Source organism: Zea mays, chromosome 8, assembly GCF_902167145.1.
Source record: "Zea mays cultivar B73 chromosome 8, Zm-B73-REFERENCE-NAM-5.0, whole genome shotgun sequence".
NCBI classification, from domain to species: Eukaryota; Viridiplantae; Streptophyta; class Magnoliopsida; order Poales; family Poaceae; genus Zea; species Zea mays.
This window is the reverse complement of record NC_050103.1, coordinates 166,463,162-166,486,227: the sequence shown is the minus strand read 5'-3', so window position 1 is coordinate 166,486,227 and position 23,066 is coordinate 166,463,162. Positions and strand designations below refer to the sequence as shown.

The window sequence follows — 23,066 nt, the reverse complement described above, 5'->3', positions numbered from 1 at the left end:
AAAAGCAACTGCTTGACTTATCCCCACATAAAGCTAGTCCACTACAGCCAAACAGGATACTTGCTGAGTATGTTGATGTGTACTCACCCTTGCTCTACACACCAAACCCCCCCCCCCCAGGTTGTCAGCATTGCAACCACTGCTCAGGCGAAGATGAAGCTGTGGAAGGAGACTTCCAGGAGTTCCAAGATTACGACGAGTTCTAGGTGTGGGTTAGCGGCAACCCCCAGTCGGCTGCCTGTGAAGGCCGCGTTATCTACGTTTCTTTTCCGCACTTTGATTTATTGTAAGAACTATATGGACGTCTCAGACGTATGATGTAATCGACTATTTCCCTTATTAATACTATTTTGAGCACTGTGTGATGATGTCCATATTATGTAACTGCTGTGTACGTGAATAACTGATCCTGGCACGTACATGGTTCGCATTCGGTTTGCCTTCTAAAACCGGGTGTGACACTTAAGTCCATAGAGCGCCTTAGAGAGCTTACACACGTGGTCGGGGTACCGTACATCCTCGAAGCCAGGGGGTTGCTCCACGTACACCTCCTCCTTGATTGGCCCGTTGAGGAAAGCGCTCTTCACATCCATTTGGAACAACCTGAAGGAATGGTGAGCGGCATATGCTAGCAAGATACGAATGGACTCTAGCCTAGCCACAGGAGCAAAAGTCTCCTCAAAGTCCAAACCTGTGACTTGGGCATAACCTTTTGCCACAAGTCGTGCCTTGTTCCTTGTCACCACCCCGTGCTCGTCTTGTTTGTTGCGGAACACCCACTTGGTTCCCACAACATTTTGCTTGGGATGAGGCACCAGTGTCCAAACTTCATTTCTTTTGAAGTTGTTGAGCTCCTCCTGCATGGCCAACACCCAGTCCGGATCTAGCAAGGCCTCTTCTACCCTGAAAGGCTCAATAGAAGAGACAAAGGAGTAATGCTCACAAAAATTAACTAATCGAGATCGAGTAGTTACTCCCTTGCTAATATCACCCAAAATTTGGTCGACGGGATGATCCCTTTGAATCATTGCTCGAACTTGGGTTGGAGGTGCCAGTTGCGCTTCTTCCTCCATTACATGATCATCTTGTGCTCCCCCTTGATCATGCGCCTCCACTTGAGGTACCTGTTCGTCATCTTGGGTTGGGGGTTGCACCATTGTTGAGGAAGAAGGTTGATCTTGCTCCAAATGTTCCTGTGGTCGCACATCGCCAATCGTCATGGTGCGCATAGCGGCCGTTGGAACGTCTTCTTCATCTACATCATCAAGATCAACAACTTGCTCTCTTGGAGAGCCATTAGTCTCATCAAATACAACGTCGCTAGAGACTTCAACCAAACCCGATGATTTGTTGAAGACCCTATACGCCTTTGTATTTGAGTCATAACCTAATAAAAACCCTTCTATAGCTTTGGGAGCATATTTAGAAGTTCTACCTTTCTTCACAAGAATATAGCACTTGCTCCCAATACACGAAAGTAGGATACATTGGGTTTGTTACCGGTTAGAAGCTCGTACGAAGTCTTCTTGAGGAGGCGGTGAAGATAGACCCTGTTGATGGCGTGGCAAGCTGTGTTCACGGCTTCCGACCAAAAACGCTCGGGGATCTTGAACTCTCCAAGCATCGTCCTCGCCATGTCTATAAGTGTCATGTTCTTCCTCTCTACCACACCATTTTGCTGTGGTGTGTAGGGAGCGGAGAACTCGTGCTTGATCCCTTCCTCCTCAAGGTACTCCTCCACTTGAAGGTTCTTGAATTCGGACCCATTATCGCTCCTTATCTTTTTCACCTTGAGCTCAAACTCGTTTTGAGCTCTCCTTAGGAAGCGCTTGAGGGTCCCTTGGGTTTCAGATTTATCCTGCAAAAAGAATACCCAAGTGAAGCGGGAAAAATCATCAACTATAACAAGACCATACTTACTTCCTCCTATACTTAGATAGGCGACGGGTCCGAAGAGGTCCATGTGAAGCATCTCTAAAGGACTTGATGTGGTCATCACATTTTTGGTGTGATGAGAGCTTCCCACCTGTTTGCCTGCTTGACAAGCTGCACAAGGTCTATCTTTTTCGAATTGCACATTTGTTAGACCTATCACGTGTTCTCCCTTTAGAAGCTTGTGAAGGTTCTTCATCCCCACATGTGCTAAGCGGCGATGCCACAGCCAGCCCATGCTAGTCTTAGCAATTAAGCATGCATCTAGACCGGCCTCCTCTTTTGCAAAATCAACTAAGTAAAGTTTGTCGTCTAATACACCCTTAAAAGCTAATGAACCATCACTTCTTCTAAAGACAGACACATCTACATTTGTGAATAGACAATTATATCCCATATTGCATAATTGACTAACGGATAACAAATTATATCCAAGAGACTCAACTAAAAACACATTAGATATAGAGTGCTCGGATGAAATAGCAATTTTACCTAACCCTTTTACCTTGCCTTGATTCCCATCACCAAATATTATTGAATCTTGGGAATCCTTGTTTTTGACATAGGAGGTGAACATCTTCTTCTCCCCCATCATATGGTTTGTGCATCCGCTGTCGATAATCCAGCTTGAACCCCCGGATGCATAAACCTGCAAGGCAAATTTAGGCTTGGGTTTTAGGTACCCAACTCTTGTTGGGTCCTACAAGGTTAGTCACAATTGTCTTAGGGACCCAAATGCAAGTTTTGTCTCCCTTGCATTTTGCCCCTAATTTTCTAGCAACTATCTTCCTATCCTTTCTACAAATAGCAAAGGAAGCATTTAAAGCATGATATATTGTAGAAGGTTCATTAACTTTCCTAGGAACATTTACATCATTTCTCCTAGGCATATGAACAAAATATCTCTTCGACATATTTTTACCATGCATATAGGAAGAACTAGAAGCAAACATGGCATGAGAGTCAAAAGCATCATAAGCATTGCAACTCCTATAAGACTGTCTTCTATCATGGTACATAAAAGCATGGTTCGTTTTAACACTACTAGCCATAGGGGCCTTTCCTTTCTCCTTGGCGGAGGTGGGAGCCTTATGGCTTGTTAAGTTCTTGGCTTCCCTCTTGAAGCCAAGTCCATCCTTTATTGAGGGGTGTCTACCAATCGTGTAGGCATCCCTTGCAAACTTTAGCTTATCAAAATCACTCTTGCTAGTCTTAAGTTGGGCATTAAGACTAGTCAATTCATCATTCAATTTGGAAATTGTAATAAGGTGTTCACTACAAGCATCAATGTCAAAATCTTTACACCTATTGCAAATCGTAACATGTTCTACACAAGAGTTAGATTTACTAGCTATCTCTAACTTAGCATTCAAATCATCATTTATGCTCCTTAAGCTAGAAATTGTCTCATGACAGGAAGATAGTTCACAAGAAAGCATTTCATTTCTCTTTATTTCTAAAGCAAGTGATTTGTGAGCTTCTACAAACTTATCATGTTCATCATATAAGAGATCCTCTTGCTTTTCTAGCAATCTATTCTTATCATTCAAAGCATCAATCAATTCATTTATTTTATCCACCTTGGTTCTATCTAGACCATTGAATAAACATGAATAATCTATTTCATCATCATCACTAGACTCATCCTCACTTGAAGAAGCATAAGTACTAGTGTTACGAGCGCTTACCTTCCTTTCCCTTGCCATGAGGCAAGTGTGATGCTCGTTGGGGAAGAGGGATGACTTGTTGAAGGCAGTGGCGGCGAGTCCTTCGTTGTCGGAGTCGGACGACGAACAATCCGAGTCCCACTCCTTGCCAAGATGTGCCTCGCCTTTTGCCTTCTTATAGTTCTTCTTCTTCTCCCTCTTGTTCCCTTGTTCCTGGTCACTATCATTGTCGGGACAGTTAGCAATAAAATGACCAACCTTACCACATTTGAAGCATGAGCGCTTCCCCTTTGTCTTGGTCTTGCTTGGCTGCCCCTTGCGACCCTTTAGCGCCGTCTTGAAGCGCTTGATGATGAGGGCCATCTCTTCATCATTGAGCCCGGCCGCCTCAACTTGCGCCACCTTGCTAGGTAGCGTCTCCTTGCTCCTCGTTGCCTTGAGAGCAATGGGTTGAGGCTCATGGATTGGACCATTCAACGCGTCGTCGACATATCTCGCCTCCTTGATCATCATTCGCCCGCTTACAAATTTCCCAAGAACTTCTTCGGGCGACATCTTGGTGTACCTAGGATTTTCACGGATATTGTTCACCAAATGTGGATCAAGTACAGTAAAGGACCTTAGCATTAGACGAACGACGTCGTGGTCCGTCCATCGTGTGCTTCCGTAGCTCCTTATCTTGTTGATGAGGGTCTTGAGCCGGTTGTATGTTTGGGTTGGCTCCTCTCCCCTGATCATTGCGAATCTTCCAAGCTCACCCTCCACCAACTCCATTTTGGTGAGTAAGGTGACGTCGTTCCCCTCACGTGAGATCCTGAGGGTGTCCCAGATCTGCTTGGCATTGTCCAAGCCGCTCACCTTATGATACTCGTCCCTGCACAAAAAGGCTAACAACACAGTAGTAGCTTGTGCATTTCTATGAATCTGTTCATTGATAAACATAGGACTATCCGAGCTATCAAATTTCATTCCACTTTCCACAATCTCCCATATGCTCAGATGGAGAGAGAACAGGTGACTACGCATTTTGTGGCTCCAAAATCCGTAGTCCTCTCCATCAAAGTGAGGAGGTTTGCCAAGTGGAATGGAGAGCAAATGAGCATTTTTGTACTTTGCGGAATACGAGAGTAGTCAAAAGAAAAGTTCGAATTGACCGGTTTCCTTCTCTCGTAGTCGTTGTCGTCGTTGTCCTTTTGAGAAGAAGTGGACTCGTCGCTGTCGTCATAGTAGACGATCTCCTTGATGCGCCTTGTCTTCTTCTTCTTCTTCCCATCCTTTCGTTTGTGGTCCGAGCCCGAGTCAGTAGGCTTGTCATCCTTCGGCTCGTTGACGAAGGACTCCTTCTCCTTATCATTGATCACGATTCCCTTCCCCTTAGGATCCATCTCTTCGGGCAGTTAGTCCCTTTCTTGAAGAGAACGACTCCGATACCAATTGAGAGCACCTAGAGAGGGGGGGGGGGTGAATAGGTGATCCTGTAAAACTTTAAACTTAAGCCACAAAAACTTGGTTAGGCGTTAGCACAATAATTGTCAAGTGGCTAGAGAGGAGTCTCAACAAAACACAATAACCACAAAGATATCAATCACAGAGATGGCATAGTGGTTATCCCGTGGTTCGGCCAAGACCAACGCTTGCCTACTCCACGTTGTGGCGTCCCAACGGTTGAGGGTTGCAATCAACCCCTCTCAAGCGGTCCAAAGACTCACTTGAATACCACGGTGTTTTGCTTTGCTTTTCTTAATCCCGTTCGCGAGGAATCTCCACAACTTGGAGTCTCTCGCCCTTACAAAGATGTTCACAAAGAAGCACAGAGTAAGGGAGGAATTAGCAACTCACGCAAGACACAAAGATCACAGCAAATACGCACACACAAGACCCAGACTTAAGCTCAAAAGACTAGCACACTAGAACGGAGCTCAAATCACTAGAATGTCGAACAAGTGCGCAAGAATGGAGTGTGAGTAATCAAGAGTGCTCAAGGAATGCTTGGTGTTATCCTCCATGCGCCTAGAGGTCCCTTTTATAGCCCCAAGGCAGCTAGGAGCCGTTGAGAGCAATCCGGGAAGGCAATTCTTGCCTTCTGTCGCCTGGCGCACCGGACAGTCCGGTGCACCACCGGACACTGTTCGGTGCGGATTTCTTTCCTTATTTGGCGAAGCCGACCGTTGGCAGCCTTGGAGCCGTTGGCGCACCGGACAGTCCGGTGCCCCATACTAGCCGTTGGCTCGGCCACGTGTCCCGCGCGGATCGCGCGGCCGACCGTTGGCTCACCGGACAGTCCGGTGCACACCGGACAGTTCGGTGAATTATAGTCGTACGCCGCCGATGAAATCCCAAGAGCAGCGAGTTCGCAAGAGCCAGTCTGGCGCTCCAGACACTGTCCGGTGCACCACCGGACACTGTCCGATGCACCCAGACCGAGCTGACTCTGGCAGAACATAGCCATCTCATTTCCAATTCAATCTTTCCTGTTTCCAACACTTAGACACAATACATTAGTCCATAAAACAATGTACTAAGTCTAGAAACGTACCTTTTGACATGATTTGCACTTTGTCTACCACATTGCATAGATCAACACAAAAGCGCTTGCGCTTGCACTCAATCACCAAAATACTTAGAAATGGCTCATGGACACATTTCTCTTTCAAAAACAACAGGTCATGTAATTTTAAAAGTACAATTTTATTATATAAAAAGATACAATAAAAACAACAAGACTACATGACGTATCATACTCCATGATGGGACTTTTGAAATCTAAAATTTGAAACCACACTGCTTCAATATTGCCTATGAATACAGGAAAAAGACAGCGCTAGCCCCACAAGTACGTTACCTTTTTTAGCCCTATAAAATAATACATACATTTAAAAAGATATGGAAGGAAAATCCTGCTTTGGGGCTTTGCCCATCGATGATTCTAGTAGAAACCATTATAAAGATAGCATTTTTGGGTAGACTAGTGTGTGAAAATACATTAAAAAAACCTCATGCATCGTATGATAGCTAAAAAAGGGACTTAAAGCGGTGTTCTTACAACATGTGAAAATGTGCTTTGGTAAGTATGTGTGGTCATGCTATAAATTGAAAACAACAAATGACCAATGAAAAAATGCATGAGCATCCTCACATGCCACACACAATGTAATGATTTGCTTGTTTCAGTCATGAGTAGAGGTGATAATGGATCACGATCTAAATGCCACTTCACAAAAAGTTAGGCCCTTAAATAATTTTAGCTCAAAAATTAATAGGAATATGACCGATCCTAATTTGATCCTTAAAGTTTGTAGTGTAAAATCTAGAGCCCATTACCACTCTAGTCATGAGCAATGAAAAAGTAACCATGAGCCATGAGTTGTGAAAAAAACTATTGTTAGCTATGTGCTAAAAACTATAAATTGATTGGTTGAAACCACCATCAAAACTATCGTCTCTCTTTCTCCTTCGAAACAACTATGAAACATCTTTCTATTTCCATCGTTTAGAAAAAGCAGAAAACCGAAAGCAGGGTTCAAGATCTGCAAAAAAAAACACTTTACAAAAACATCTTATGGAAAAGTAGTTTTAGATTTCACCATTTTGGTTGGCATTCTACTTAGCATACACACTTCAAACCTAGCCTAAACAACTCCTAAATATGGTCATATTCCTTTTTTTCTAAAAAATATTACCCGACCTTGGCCCTGTTTGTTTGGCCTTTTTTTCAGCTTCTAGCCACCAAAAGCTGTTGCGGACTGCCAAACGCCATATTTTTTAGCCCGCTTTTATAAGAATTGATTTGATAAAAATTGTCCAAAATCAACATGGACACAGAATCGATCGAGTCGTCACAATAGTAGAAATCCATCGCTTTTAGATTCTGAACCCTTTGGACCACTTCATATTTCTCCGCACGTAATCCCCATGAGTATACTCAGGTTCTTCCCACAACCAGATTATCTCCACAACTAGATTTTCAGAAACATGTTTGAATGACTAGCTAGCTATTCTTGAAGTCTTTTATTGCATTAGCCTTCACAACTTGCTTGTTGTAGCACCTTACTTAACTGTTTCTTGTTGGTATAAGATAGATGACAGAAGGGATACTCTTATGTGCCATCAAACAGATGCTTATAAGAGAAGAGGCCAGTTAAAAGGTGACAGCTCAACGTGTTAATGTCACAAATGACAAAATTGAATGTACATTGTGTTTTCCTAGTCACAGTTGTACAATTGTTACAAAACAAAAAGTACTGCTTTATTATATAAAAAGAGACAATAAAAACAACAAGACAACATGTCATATCATACTCCCAACTGTTTTGAAATTTAAAATTTGAAACCACACCATTTATATATTGCCTAGGAATACAGGAAAAATCAGTCCCCACAAATAGGTAAGCCTTTTTAGCCCTGATAAACAGAACGCACAATATCTGTTGACATCTTTTTCGGACGCTAAATACTTTTTTGTTGCACAACAATATCAAAGATATGCAAGGAAATCCGCGCGTTGCCATTGCCCGTTGGCGAGTCCGGTAGTACACCATTGGAGCAGCGATTTGACACGTCGGGTCCAGACACCGAATCCCCCCAATCGGACGGCACTGCGGGCTCCTGCGATTCAAATCGCCAATCCTCAGCCGCCCAATGTCCGTCTCGCCTAAAATTCAAACACGCCCGGGCAAACACGCCCAGCCCAGCACGCCGTGTCGCCGTGGCAGACTGGCAGTGCACATACGCCCCAACACCCAGGGGCAGTATCGTCATCTTGCTACAGCTAGATAGGGCCGAGGATGCGCGGCGCGTACCCTGTCCTGCCTACTTTGCTCTGCTCTCGACGCTTTGCTCTCCTCCCTTCCCCACCCGCCCACCCGGACTTGGTTCTTCCGCCATTCCCGTTATCGCGGAGCGCAGGTGCTCCTCGTCTTCTGCGGCGGCATCGAGAGGGTGAGCTCCTCGTCTCTCTTGCTGAGCTCGACGCGGCGGTCCGGTGCTCGCTGCGAAGGTGATTGCTGCGCTCGTTTGCAAGTGGGGGTTTTCGGTTCCTCTGGCTCTAACTTTGTTTTGTTGTCTTGTTGGGTCTGCTGTGGTGAAGCTGGTGGATGGCGAATATGGATTCGGTTGTTGTGATGGAGGTGGCGCCGGTGCCGATCCCGACGTTCATGGACGCCACTCCCCTGAACCCCCCACTGCCGCTTGTGGTGGAGGAGCTCGTGCTGCGCCGCAGTGCTCGTTACCTCAACAGGCCAACCCGGCCTAACTACGCGGACCAGGAGCCTCCAAAAAACCCCGGCGGCCGGGGCCGGGGCAAGCGAAAGAGGGATGAGGAGAAGCCGGAGCTGGCGGCGCAGCAGGGTACCAAGACCCCAGGCAGGAATGACTCCAATGTTGAGGCGGGTGAGAGGAAGCCGATGCCCGTGACTGCGGCGGTGCCGGCCTGTTGCGCTGGCGTTGCTGCGGAAGACGATGCGACGCCGACTGGGAAGAGCGCCAAGCTGAGGGTGAAGGAGACACTGAGGGCGTTCAACAGCCACTACCTCCACTTTGTCCAGGTACCTTTGTGTGTCTGGATGCAAAGGAATTATCCACTTTAGTGCATGTTTTTCGCTGAATTTTGTAAGCATGTTGATACAGGAGGAGCAGAAAAGAGCTCAGGCTGCGATACAGGAGATTGAGGCTAAGGGTGGCCTCAAACGTCAGACCAAGGGGGGTAAAAAGGTGCGAATCTTAGCACTGCCTTGAATCTTATGTAATAGTAGTACTATTTTCTCGTATGTGTTTGTTTGTTAACTGCGCTATGGGTCTGTGAGTCGTGTTATGGTGAAAACTGTTCTGTAAATTCGTATGCCTCTTTGCCGTTATAAATGCAGAAGAGCAGTAAGCAAGAGGCTGAAGCTGAGGAGAAAGAGAAACGCCCATCAAAGCGACCTGACCTGAAGGCAATCACCAAGGTACCGTGTTGATCTTTGCCATTATTCTCCGTTAACAAGCTGTATCCCTGTCTGTACGAGCTTGCTATGTTTGCTGGTCTTATTCTTAATGTCGAAATCCAGATGCAAGAAATGAATGCCGTGCTTTATCAGGAGAAGACGATTGGGCATCTACCAGGTTAATCCTCTACTTATCTCCAAGGAAAAAAAATGTAATATGAAGTTTTTTTTCTCGAATACGCAGGAGGGCTGCGTATCATTGAATTAAAGTAGAGGGAAAAAGGGCATGTGACCCGGGACAAACAGAACACACACAACACAAACACACATTCACCCTTACAAAACACACACCGCACAGACACATACGACACACCAACACCCCAGTCTTTTAATAGGCTATAAGACTTTCCTTTCTCTATCCAGGGTCAAAAAGAGAGCGCATGTTCTTGGCTCCAGCAGAAAACCACAATTTCATCTCGTCTTTAAATCCGTCCTCTAAGGTAGTAAGGCAGGGTCGAGCTCCTTCAAAAACACACCTGTTTCGTTGTTTCCAAATACTCCAAGCCCCAAGGATTACCATACTATTAAACCCCTTTATTTTGCTCTTGGGAATCTTGGTTGAAGCCTTTCTCCACCATTCAGCAAAAACTGAATCTCTTCTCTTAGGACCCACAGAAGAGAGACCAATTGGAGTTAAAATATTATGCCAAAACTGTCTTGTGAAGACGCAATTAGATAGAATATGCTGCACAGTTTCGTCTTCTTGGTCACATAGAACACAATTTTCAGGATGATCAAGTCCCCTTTTTTTAAGTCTGTCTGTTGTCCAACATTTGTTATTTATGGCCAGCCAAACAAAGGTCTTACACTTAGGAGCTGCTCAGCTCTTCCAAATTCTTTTCCAGGGCTCAAAGGATTCTGCTCCAATGAAAAAAGCTCTATAGGCAGATTTGGAGGTGTACAGACCATTATTGCTAAATATCCACACATGCTGATCATTTGAATTTTGAAGCTGAAAAGATTCAATTACCTCCCATAATTGTAGATACTGTTCAATCTCAGCCAGAGAGAGATTCCTCTGGATATCTTGAACCCAGAAATGAGAGGTAAGGGCCTGCTGCACAGTCCTTACTTCTTTAATCTTCATCAGAACTGCAGCAGCAATAAGGGGAGCTATATCCACAATAGAATACCCATGAATCCACTTATCTTTCCAAAAGAAAGTTGAAATACCATTACCAATGGTGGTAGCCATTGCTACCTGAAATAAAGCTCGGGCCTGGGAAGATATTTTAAGATCTAGGCCACTCCAAGGCTTCGAAGGAGCAGTTTTTTGTAGCCAAAGCCATCGCAATTGTAGGGCCCAGTTCATCTTTTGGAGATTAGGAATTCCAAGGCCCCCTAAATCAAGAGGCCGAGAGATTTTATCCCAAGCTACAAGGCAATTACCTCCTCTAGCCTACTTTCTACCTTTCCACAAGAAGTTCCGTTGAATTTTATCAATGGCTTTGATAACCCATTTAGGAGCATTAAGAGCAATAAATAAGTAAACTGGGATGGCAGAGAGGACAGATTTCATAAGAGTGATTCTTCCCGCAAGATTTAAAAGCTCAGCCTTCCATCCTGGAAGCTTGGCAACAATTTTTTCTATCCAGTGATCAAGATCCCCAGCACTAAGTTTTTTGCTGCTTAGAGGGAGACCAAGATAGGTTGTGGGATTTTTTTTTTGAGGCACATCCCAAGGTCTGAACAGCCAGCGCAGCCCTCTGAATATTGCATTGAATTGGGTAGGAGAAACTTTTTTGCAAGTTAGTATGAAGACCTGAGGCAACACCAAAACACCTCAAAATTTCTCTGACCACCACTAAGTCCCCAGAAACTGGTTTTACAAACACAGCAACATCATCTGCAAACATTGAAACCCTTTGGCTAATGTTTCTGCCAGCAAGGGGGTGTAATAATCCACACTCATCTGCCCTGATGAATAAGCTATTAAGAACATCCATGACTAGGATGAATAAAATGGGAGATAGAGGATCACCTTGTCTCAACCCACGCTTGGATAACCTTGCTCCCCAACCGGGCCTGACATCCTTTTTTGACTGGTGGGAGACAACTTCTGAAACAGTTCAAGGAATGGTCAAGAAAGGATTGAGCTCTCTGATCTCATTGGGGGCCTGGATGATCTGGAATCACCGTAATAGATGTGTGTTCGATGGTCAAACTCCTAGTCTCCCCTCTATCCTTCGGCAGGCTGACGACGAGAGAAGACTTTGGGAATTAGCTGGAGCCAAGGGCCTCTCCTTCTTGGCAGCTCCATTGTCTGATGACTGAACCCCCCTGGTTTCTTTCATCTCTAGTAGTGTTTTTGAGTTCGTTTTCCATGGATTATTTCGCTTATGTGCGTTACTGGCCTCCGTAAGGAGTTCATTGCTGTAACCTGTGGTCTACTTTAGACTATTTTATCTTCTTCTTAATATATTTAAGGCGCAGTTCCCCTGCGCTTTCGATAAAAAAAGACTAAAATTTCGCTCAGACTCTTTAACAATCAGATCCTTATAAAACTGAAACATAGCCTGCTGTTTAGCCTCTTGAGAAGTAACGAGGTTCTCGTCGACCATCAGTTTATGAATAAAGTTCTTCTTTTTCCATGAATTCAGTTTTATATATTTTCCATATTTCCATTTTACTGTATGGATGTGCAAAGTGATGGTCTTATTCAATCCTTCTCAGGGCTCGATGTCGGAGATCAGTTTTATTCTCGCGCTGAAATGGTAGTGTTGGGCATCCACAGCCATTGGCTCAATGGCATTGACTATATGGGGATGAAATACCAAGGAAAGGTAAGGCTAATCACAATGGCCATTTCATAGCACTCTTTCCAACACTGCCACATCATCAAGAGTGTCCTAAAACTAAGAATGAAACAATGTCTCTCAATGCAATATTTTACTTCACTATTTCATAGACTAACATACCAATTAAATGATGCAACTAAACAACCAATGAAAATCAGTAAAATATGTGAAGATGAAACAAATCACTCTTAAAGGAGGTTTCACACGATTTTCAAGACCTTGGAAACGGGTTGACATGGTTTCATCCCCATGAAACCAATTTCATCCCATGAAACTTATTTATCTTAAATACTTTTTTTCCCGAACCACGCAGGAGAATTGCGCGACATTTCATTAAGGTAGAAGAAAAATACATGGTCTAGAAAGACCGCCCTAGGTGCCTAACGAAGGCACCACTCACACCATTACATAAGCGCCACAGAAGAAAATAAGACACGACCAGAGCGGCCTTATGCCTTAGGCCAAGAACGTCGACGACCTAAACACTAGCTCCTTGAGTTTGGAGGCCCCTGCCAAACACCACAGGTCTCCCTCCAAACTAACATAACTAAGAACATCTTGAATCCTAAGCCTATGCTTCTCAAAAACACAAGCATTACGGTGCTTCCATAACTCCCAGGCCACCAAGATTATTAAGGAATTCAGCCCCTTGCGAGCCTCCTTTGGGGCTGCTGTGATTGCTTGCCTCCACCATCCTAGATAAAAAACACAAGCATTTATCTTAAATACTATGCCATGCCATCTAAAATAGTGATATGACACACTATTAAATGTGCATGAAACCATCATGAAACTACCATTGTGAATAGCCTAACGGCGGCAAACATTTCTATAGAGACGTTTTTTTCAAGAAAAAAATAGATGGAGGAGGTTCTGGATTGGGAAATTTGCAAGTTTACTTCATTCTGAACATGCCATGCAATATCTCTTTAGTTTATTTGACAGGAGAATCACACCTTGACCCATCATGTTTTTTTTGCTGTATGTAATTATTGAACATTAGCATTTTCCTTCCAGCACGCCCAAGTATCTACTCTTTTCGATCACATATTTAAGTCCATCTAGGTGTGTCTTTAGTCAAACTTTTTTTTACTTTTGACTATCAATATCTGAACTTTATATCGACCGAAAAGATTTGCATTACTAGATTCATCATGAATTAAGAACCATATCATGAATCAAGAACCGTTGCTGCATCTTTGACCACCTTGCAAGATGGGGGCTTCACACTCAACCTGTAGGGGTAAGACAACCACTGACATTGTATTAAAAAAGACCTTCTCACATGGGTCGAGGAAACATCTGAACCCATGTCCCATCCATACGTAGTGATGACGTAGCGTCGTAGCCTATGTGAGAACGACCGTGACCAAGGGTGGGCCTTAGACTTGTGCTTTAGCGTGAGTGTGGGACAAACAAGGGAATTTTTTTAACTCCAGCCTAAAATTCGCTCCTACGGGGAGTCGAACTCAGGACATGAGGAGTTTGTCTCTTTCGCAAGATGGGGGCTTCCTCACCCTGCAGTTTGTCTCTTGTGTGATCATACCGATGAAACGATTCAGCATATCTTGATTGCTTGTGTGCTTGCAAAGGCAGGTCTGGACAATTTTTTTCTGTGTTGGGGTTGCTTCCTTATTGCACCACAACAAAGGATTCTCGTTTTAGTAGCTGGTGGATTAAGACAGTCAAGGCAGTTCCTAAGGAGATAAATAAAGGGCTTAATTCGCTCATAACCTTAGTTGCTTAGGAGATTTAGAAACATAGGAACCACTGTGTATTTGAGGGTGGCCGTCCTTGCTTTCAACAGGGTCTGCTTGTAGTTCATGTTTGTAATTTATGGTGTTGGGCTGGTAATAAGACTATCTTCAACAATATCCTCTATAAGTCTATATGGTAAAAGATTATGTCCTCTTTATCTCATTCTCTCCTGCAGTATCCTCTATATCTCGTCTTATATATGTTAAATATATATAGTAGAGACATATTTTGCTCTAGGTTTTGTACGTTTATGAATAGGAGAGGAGAGAGGATCTTTATATAGAGAGGTTGGGCGAACATCCTCTATATTTAGGGGTGTTTGTCATGACTCCGCTCTACCCCACAACAACTCTGCTCTAAAACTCTATGATAGAGCAACTTTGAAGTTATTTAAGGATTTCAGAGTAGCAGAGGAGGTACTCCAAAAATTTATACTGTAGCTCCTAAAACTCTACGAAGTTTGTAACACTAGAGTTGGAGTGTTTGGCTTGCTTTGGCCAGCTCCCCCTTGGAGTTTTTCTCAGAAGCCATGCCAAACATCCGCTTAGACTGTGCTCAACAAATCGTTTATATGGCCATGCAAAATACTATTTTGCGATGTAGACAACACTGTTAATGGACTGGAGTTTGAAATAGGAGATATGATAGGAGAGGCTGCTGGAGATAGCCTTATAGAATACTTTAGATGACACTGATGGAGCGTATAGAGAAAGGGAATCTTCTCTAAATATAGTGTACAAAACCATATATCGTATGCTGCTGGAGTGTGCCTAAGGCTTTGCTTGGATCCTATGTAGGTCGTTGCCATCGATTGCTTAGGCTCCTCATGGTTTTGTCATGTTTTGTTCAGTGTGTGGTGCCGCCTTGTACTAGGTGGCCTAGGGGAGTTGGCTTGCCTATCATTTGGTAGCTGATTCCTTGTACTAGGTGACATATATAGTGATCTGAGGAAGTAATTCCTTGTTGCAACATCTTGTAGCTGATTCTTTGTATTTTTCTAAATGTTGAGCAAGTTATTTGCTATTCTATCTCCACCTTCTAAACCAAAGCAAAAATGACTCCTAGTAATTATTTTGAACCTTCACTAATAGGGTGTGATCATGTACCTTCACTAATAATTTTGAATTCAATTATGCAGAAGGAGTATGCCAACTTAACTTTCCCATTGGCCACATGTATTGTAATGTCGGGGATATATGAAGATGATCTAGACAAGGCTGATGAAATTATTTATACTGGTCAAGGAGGAAATGATTTACTTGGTAACCACCGCCAAATTGGCTCTCAACAGTTGAAACGTGGGAATTTAGCATTGAAGGTTGGTTTCAATAGTTCTTATTTGTTAGTTATATTAAATGCATGTAATATACTATATTCCACCTTTTTGTGGTTATGCTTCTGTTTCAAACTATAATTCACTTTGGCTTTTCCTAAGTGAAACTTCCTCAATTTTGACTAAGTTTATACAAAAATGCACAAACATCTAGAACATATTAAGTAGTTCTACTATCGAACTCTTCATGAAATAAGTTTTAATACAAATTTCATTTCAACTTGTAGATTTCTATATATGTTTGTAATTGTTTTTCCTCAAAAAACGCATAAGAATTGTGTTTCATTGTATTAAGAAGAGAGAGAGAGAGGGAGGCCCTATAACAGCCCCCTGAATCCTCCTGCTAGGGCCCAAACAAGAGGAGGGGTAGCATTAGTACATTACATCAGCGCCATAACTAGGACTACTCCATTAGCTATAGATTAGTCAGACATATCATTCATGGACATTCTCACAAGCTCTCTAGCTCTAGCAAGGCCTCACAATTGTTTTTCCTCTAAAAAGCATATCAGGGTACAATGGGTCGAAGGTGCAGACCCGTTGGAAATTCCATCATTTGCTGCTTCCAAAGCATCCATGCCCCTTAAGGAATTATCTGCTGTTGTAGGGGCTAGAGATTCTATACCACAACTACAGAGTAAAAAGAACTAGATTTGCCTTGAAAACACACATCCAACTAGGATGTGCTAAGTGTTCTCTTCCCGATCACACAAAACACAACGAATATATGTTTCTGAATACATTGTCAAAGTTAGAGAAGTTTGTGAAGGGGCCTCTAGCTGAGTTGATTATGTGGTACGAGTAGCACTACTCAGGTCCTAAGTTTGAATCATCGTAGAGCGAGTTTCAGGCTGGGGTTAAAAACCATCTCGTATGTCGCATGCCAAAACATAGGTCTAAAGGTCTTGCCTCGGTCATAATTGTTTTCATATGGGCTACAATGCTGCTATGTATGGGTGCGGAAGAGGTTCAGAGATTTTCTCCACTTGCGCAGGAAGATCTTCTTAATTTAATGCTCGAGGCTATCTTACCCTCATAGGTTGAGTTTTTTGAAGTTAGAGAAGTTTTAGAGCAATCAAAGTGAACTAGAATTTGGAAGTTGGAACAAAGGGGCTGTATAATGTGACATACCAACTTCATTTGATTTGGCCACCATGGTGGATCATTTGCACGTGTGTATGATAAGTGGGTGTTTAGTCCCATCTTGTTTGCATAGGGTGGGGAACAACAATATATAAGCTTAGCTCAGTTGGAATATAATGTAAGTGAATTGCTCACCTCTTCATATCAGCGTAAGCTTTTTAGTTGGTTGGTGCATGCGCGAAAGGGCCTCTAGCCTAGCGGTTAAGGACTTCCGAGTAGCACCTCCATATCCTGGGTTTGATTCCTATCGGGAGCGAATTTTCAGGCTTGGTTAAAAAAATCCCCTCTCTGTGCCCCACCCGCTCTCGGGTTACGATGTCCTGTGCGCCACCCTCTGGTTGGGCCGTTGTAGAGTGGCCAGGGTTCGAGGATTTTCTCGGCCGGGACCATTGTTTCGGTCTCTTCTTATATGGAATACCGGGAGGGCGGTCTTTTCCCTCCCCGGCCGAGTTTGGTTGGTGCATGCAACTTAATATAGTATCAGATCCAAAGGTCATGAGTTCGATGGTTAACACAATTAAAATAAAATAATTGTTGCTCGCTCCTGCTCCACATCTGAGACCCAAGAGAAACTTGACCTTGACATAAGGGGGAGTATTGAAATATAATACAAGTGAATTGCTCTCTCTTTAGGTTGAATTGGTTGGTACATGCAACTTAATAAGCTCGTCCAAATTCAATATCAATAATCTTATAGTAACCCTTTTATGTGAAACATGGAAAAAGTGTAAGTGGGTTTGTTATGAGTGTGGTTTTCCGGGTGAGGGGTAGGTCTAGTCTTGGTTGGACCCGTGCATCTGATTTGTTGCCTATATTTAAACTTGTGCAGTGCAGTTTGCTCATGTTTGGTTGTCCACATAAGCTCTTACGAAGGCTTGTACTCTTATGTAGGCTTGCAGCCTTGCACAATGCTCAAAGCAGATCCAATGCGGCATTGACTAGTGCGCCGGATTTGGTCATATTGGATAATGCATGTTTGCCCAAGCTGATGCACATACAAAAATGAAATATTCTCCTTCATAACATTACTAAAACATGGCACCTCAACTAGAACATGGAGGTGATTACACACAACAAACTCTAATGCAGGCTAAGGCAGTAAGCAACCAATCAGACATTACGATTTTCTAGTTGTTCAAGACGTGGGCCGTGGCATGCCTGATACATTTAACATTTCAGTGCTTGAGTTACTTTATATACTCAAGTACTCAACATCTTGGTTTAGCACAGTGGTAGGTTCTTGGGTTGGGAGGCTGCCGCTCAGGGGTTCAAATGTTGAGTAGCACGAAGAAAGGTCCCATGTTGTGTAACTGTCTGTAGATATATCTGTGTCGTAGGTGCATTCTGGCAGCCAATTTTTATGGCCTTTTCTTGACCTTCTAGTTCGAGAAAAAATCTTCCTTATATGATATACCTCGGGTGAGGTCAATCACCCAAGGGCCCACTTTTTTTCTTGCCGATCACAACTGTTTTGCCATGTGCTTCCAAATGGATCGATCTCAAGCTTATATAGAAACTAATCTTTTGATAATTGTTTTGCTTTAATTAACCTCAGTTTATTTTACTGTTGCAGAATAGCAGGAAGAATGGTAATCCTGTCCGAGTTATTCGAGGTCATTTATCAAAGAATAGCTATACTGGAAAGGTCTACACCTACGATGGGCTTTACAAGGTCTTTATGTTTTCTGAATTCTCTTACGAATAAATGCAAACCAAATGTTCTCGTCTTGTTATAGGAGTTTGAGCTTTTTTCTAGCGTATAGTTCTATTGCATTATGTGAGCAATTCAAATTTTGTTATTTCGTGTGGATATTTGGTAGGTTGTAGATGACTGGGTGCAGAACGGTGTGCAAGGCCATGTTGTTTTCAAATTTAAGTTGAAGCGGCTTGAGGGTCAGCCATCATTGACAACTTCTGAGGTATACCTGAGCATAGAAAACAAACTGAATTCATTGTACATATAACACCCACTATCTTGGTATAGCTTGGATGGGTGTTTGTTTGAAGCTCAAAATTTGTTGGATTATATAATCTGGGCAGATTATAACCCCAAACAAACACCCTTCACTTATTTTATACTACGTAGAGAAGCAACATGAAAATTACATTGTCAGCGCTCATAAAGGGGCATACCTCTGGCTGCTGCTGCCAAGACACAACCAAGGATTGCTAGACAAGGATGACTTCTAGGTCTGCAACAGTAGGAATAATACTATTGAGGCCCCATGGCGAGGGGCATCGCTTGACATTGTGGAGTACCCAACTCATTGTGGAGGACCACATAAGAGCACCCAGGGCCCTTCAGATCCGTCCCTGCTTGGGGCCCTGAGCAGGAATAGTATAAGCCCTCAGCCCCCTCACGGCTGGGCACCAGACGGTACAAGCCTTCAGCGCACCTCGCTAGGCGAGTCGCCTCCGGGGTGCCTGGACGACTAGGCGATAGTTACGCGACCAACTGGTTCACAACATTGCGCAAAACAAAGCAGAGCATAGCATCACAGTTCACAGCAGCGCGCGGAGGCAAGGCGCACAACAGCGTGCGGTGGCGCGGCGTGCAGAGCAGCCGCGCGAGCGAAGCTAGTAGCGCCGCACGGAATCGCAGAGAAGGAAGTGGGGAGGGTTACCGGCGTCGACGAGCGAGCAGGCTCTAGGTAATCTTTTCACCTACCTAGACCTAGGCGCTTGATTGGGTGCTCCTAGACGACGCCTAGCCGTCCACGCCACGACGACTTACCCTTCAGGCGTCCGCCTAGCCATCTTCAGGCGAGGTGCCGCATCACGATGAGCCTGGCCGGGCGCCTGGACACCTAGGCCTCGCCTAGGCGACACCGACATAGCGATGCTGTAGGGAACTTAAACGATGCACAAGCTCCGACAACTATTTCTAAATTTGTATTCTCTTGAATAAATTTAATTTTGCAGTTTTGTATATGCTGGAAATATTATGTGTTTGTGTCATCACATATCTATGTGTCCAGGTGCGATTTACTCGTGCAGAAGCTCCGACAACTATTTCTGAATTACCTGGGTAAATGATCCGAAACACATGAAGTTTTTTTTTTTTTTTTTGCACATGGGACTGTTTTACCATTCATGATTTGAACCCTCCCCCCAAAAAAATGTGTTCTAAAATAAAGCAGCTCATATTGATTATATGTGCATAGAATAATGGAAGACTATCGTGTTGTATCGCCTTGGCCTGGAGTGCGACTATGTATTCTCCCTCAATTCCAAAATAAGTTGTTTTAGTTTTGTCCTAAGTCAAAGTTATATAACTTTAATCAAATTTATAGAAAAATCCATAATGTAAACATTAAACCAGTTTTATTAAATCTGCCATGAATCATGTCTTGATAATGTAATTATTTTGTATTTTAAATATTAATACTATTATTATATAAACTTGGCCAAAGTTATAGAGATTTAACTTAAACAAAACTAAAACGACCTGTATTGTGAACCAGGATAGTTTTCAGTTCAAGTATCCGTATAACATGCCAGTCTACTGGAGATAAGAGAGAAACCATAGCTAAATATACCTTTAAATATTTGCAACACTAGACTGTACTCTATCAACATCAATGGTTGTGGTAGTTTCACGCTGTGCTATGCTAACATCCATGTATGTATTCTTTTGTCACCTTAGCCTTAGTGATACTGAGATTATGTTTCCTTGAATGAAACTAATCGTATGTCATGTTTTAATTTGATAGACTGGTTTGTGACGATATCTCTGGAGGGCAAGAAAACATTCCGATTCCTGCCACTAACTTGGTTGATGATCCACCTGTTCCTCCATCTGGTATGTTCAAATTTATCAATTGTCTATTTTTCTCTCGAAAGAGTAGGAGAGCTACACATCATATATATTAAGAAGAAGAAACGGGTCTAAAATAGAACAATACAAAAGTCTGAGGCCAACCAACTCATGGCGGCCGAAAACAACAAAACATAAAAACATCCAACATTATAGCTAATGCAGCAAACAAGATAATACAATGATAAGTAACTAAGCTGCCCAAATTTAGTGCCAAATGTTTCTTGTCTTATGATAATTTCTCATGTTGCATCTAGTAGGTCTGCATTCTTGTCATCTTGTTTTACTGTTGTTTATGATTTCTGTTCCTGTTCCTGTTTCAATTTATACACCAATCACCAGTGGCTGATTGCTTTGTGTCACCTTTGGCAACATTTTAGGTTTCACATACTTGAAGTCTCTAAAAATTCCAAAGGACATCAAGATCCCATCTAGTATTATTGGCTGTGATTGTGAAGGAGATTGTGCTAGCAACAAAAATTGTTCATGTGCTCAGCGCAATGGTTCTGATCTGCCTTATGTATCATATAAGAACATTGGCAGGTAAGCTCAACTTTTAAACGCTTCAACACTTGGATGCATTTTGCAACTATTATTTTTTTTCCATATTTTTAATTCTAATTCTATAGGTTGGTGGAGCCCAAAGCAGTTGTATTTGAATGCGGGGCTAACTGCAGCTGCAACCATGATTGTGTAAACAGAACATCTCAACAGGGTTTGCAGTATCACTTAGAGGTTGGTATTTCTCTTTCCAGTGGCACAATAGCATTGCAGACGATTTTCGGCGACCAGGGTACAACCGCTGAAAATAAAGTTTCGGCGGCTGACGTAGGCCGCCGAAAATAGTGATGTATTTGTGAGGAATTGTGGCGAATTGTGATATTTTGTCTTGAATGTGCGTAATTCTGGAATTGATGTTTCTGTTATATTATTGTGAATTTGTGATTATATTGTTGTTGAAATTGCTGTTGATTTTACATTTCTTTTTCTTTTTTTTGCTGAAATTACTTATTTTTGGCAACTATGTGTAGGCCGCCGAAAATTACCAGGATTATTTTCGGTGGCCACTATGTTCGGCGGCCCGAGGGAAAACCGCCGAAAATTGCTTATATTCGGCGGCCTGGCTATGGCCGCCGAAAATTAATCTTTATTTTCGGCTAATTTTTTTTACGGCAAGAGGCCGCCGAAAATAAGCTATTTTCAGCGGTATATATCTTATTACCGTGGCCTGTAGTGTGGTTTGGTACTTCCTAGGATATCTATTTTAGACTTTCCCCCTATCAAAAAAAAAAACAGGAGAGTTGTAATTTGTTTCATTAAGAGAACAGATTATAGTACAAAAGAGTGGTCAACCCCTCCCCTCTTGAACCATATGCTCCAACCAGACACCAAATGTTGTTTGCCGGATTACTGAAACATTTGGGTTGCACCAGTGGAAAAAAAAATCTTTCCTGTACTTCCACAATTCGGCCCCTTTCACAATTCTTCTGTTGGGAGTGACACCCCTTACTAGCATTTGTATCTAGCTATATTTTTCTTAACACGTTGAATTTTGCAGGTATTTAAGACAGCTTCAAAAGGTTGGGGAGTCAGGACTTGGGACACTATCCTCCCTGGGGCTCCCATCTGTGAGTACACGGGGGTGTTGAGGAGGACTGAAGATCTGGATGGTTCACAGAACAACTATTGTTTTGACATTGATTGTCTTCAAACCATGAAAGGTTTGGATGGAAGGGAGGTAAGACTTTTCTCATTTACTGTAACAAGAAATACTGCCAAATTCTACTCCTATATCACTAGTTCTTGCTACATAGATATTTTAGGTGTGCTGAAATTTTTCTGACGTTTTTAGAGCATTAGTTATTGAACACTCATGCTATGTACTCTGTCCTGCAGAAAAGAGCTGGATCTGAAATGCACCTGCCTAATCTTTATCCAGAGAATGACTCAGATGCACCACCTGCACCTGAGTACTGCATAGACGGCAGTTCCATTGGCAATTTTGCAAGATTTATAAATCATAGTTGCCAACCTAACCTTTTCGTCCAGTGCGTCATGAGCTCACACAACGATGTTAAACTAGCAAAAGTGATGCTTTTTGCTGCTGACACAATACTTCCTCTTCAGGTGAGAAGTGTTTGAGTTCTTCTCTTACTAGAACTGGAGACTCCACCAAAAGAAAATTTCTAACTACTGTATGCTTTTCAGGAGCTATCCTATGACTACGGTTATCGCTTGGACAGTGTTGTTGGGCCTGATGGTAAAATTGTGAAGCTGCCATGCCACTGTGGTGCTCCAGATTGCCGGAAGCGCCTCTACTAGACCTGCAGTGTGTTTCCATTTTGATTTTGCAGGAAACAACCTATATTGTAGGAAAGCATTCATGTTATTTATGTAGTTGGCATGCTCTGATATATAGCGAAAGAGGAGCAACTTAATCTCCTTTTAGAGCATTCTTATTTTGTGATAATTGGAGGACATGCTGGTCATGGTAGCATATTTTGCAGGAAATCAATTAACTGATATGTCTGGGCATGGATCTATGTTTTTTCTATTATGTGCTGTCGTGTTTTTTTAATCAATGGATACTACATTACTGTTATGGCCACTGAATTGATACAATGTTATCGATTTATA

The 23,066-nt window shown here is 42.8% G+C and overlaps 1 protein-coding gene and 1 long non-coding RNA gene across 5 annotated transcripts; one reads left to right on the top strand and one right to left on the bottom strand.

Annotated features, from left to right (window-relative positions):
• The first annotated feature begins 8,368 nt into the window (after positions 1–8,368).
• Positions 8,369–23,066, top strand: LOC542089 (Histone-lysine N-methyltransferase H3 lysine-9 specific SUVH4). Of its 3 annotated transcripts, none has more exons than XM_008657203.3 (16): positions 8,369–8,537; positions 8,686–9,142; positions 9,225–9,308; positions 9,461–9,541; positions 9,644–9,698; positions 12,254–12,363; positions 15,275–15,454; positions 18,186–18,284; positions 18,433–18,531; positions 19,591–19,640; positions 20,326–20,414; positions 20,810–20,972; positions 21,059–21,164; positions 21,988–22,167; positions 22,326–22,556; positions 22,638–23,066. In XM_008657203.3, the coding sequence occupies exons 2-16, from the start codon at positions 8,693–8,695 to the stop codon at positions 22,749–22,751; spliced, it is 2,091 nt and encodes a 696-aa protein (XP_008655425.1). In that variant the 5' UTR covers positions 8,369–8,537; positions 8,686–8,692; the 3' UTR covers positions 22,752–23,066. The 3 variants fall into 3 exon arrangements, with proteins under 3 accessions (XP_008655425.1, XP_020397917.1, NP_001105192.1); NM_001111722.1 differs by having other exon boundaries at positions 8,537–8,595; positions 22,638–22,774; XM_020542328.2 differs by lacking the exon at positions 15,275–15,454 and having other exon boundaries at positions 8,369–8,595.
• LOC103636332 (uncharacterized) lies at positions 12,527–19,584 on the bottom strand. Of its 2 annotated transcripts, none has more exons than XR_004852198.1 (2): positions 19,347–19,584; positions 12,527–13,073 (listed from the first exon to the last, which is right to left on the bottom strand). It is a non-coding gene; the product is annotated as an uncharacterized lncRNA (long non-coding RNA). The 2 variants fall into 2 exon arrangements; XR_557944.2 differs by having other exon boundaries at positions 19,237–19,459.

Excerpts from the sequence above, each read along its gene's own strand:
- LOC542089 (XM_020542328.2), top strand. The coding sequence starts at position 8,384 with ATGCGCGGCGCGTACCCTGTCCTGCCTACTTTGCTCTGCTCTCGACGC. Across the intron at positions 9,309-9,460 it reads AGACCAAGGGGGGTAAAAAG|AAGAGCAGTAAGCAAGAGGC; the intron begins GTGCGAATCTTA and ends TTATAAATGCAG. Across the intron at positions 18,532-19,590 it reads CATCATTGACAACTTCTGAG|GTGCGATTTACTCGTGCAGA; the intron begins GTATACCTGAGC and ends CTATGTGTCCAG.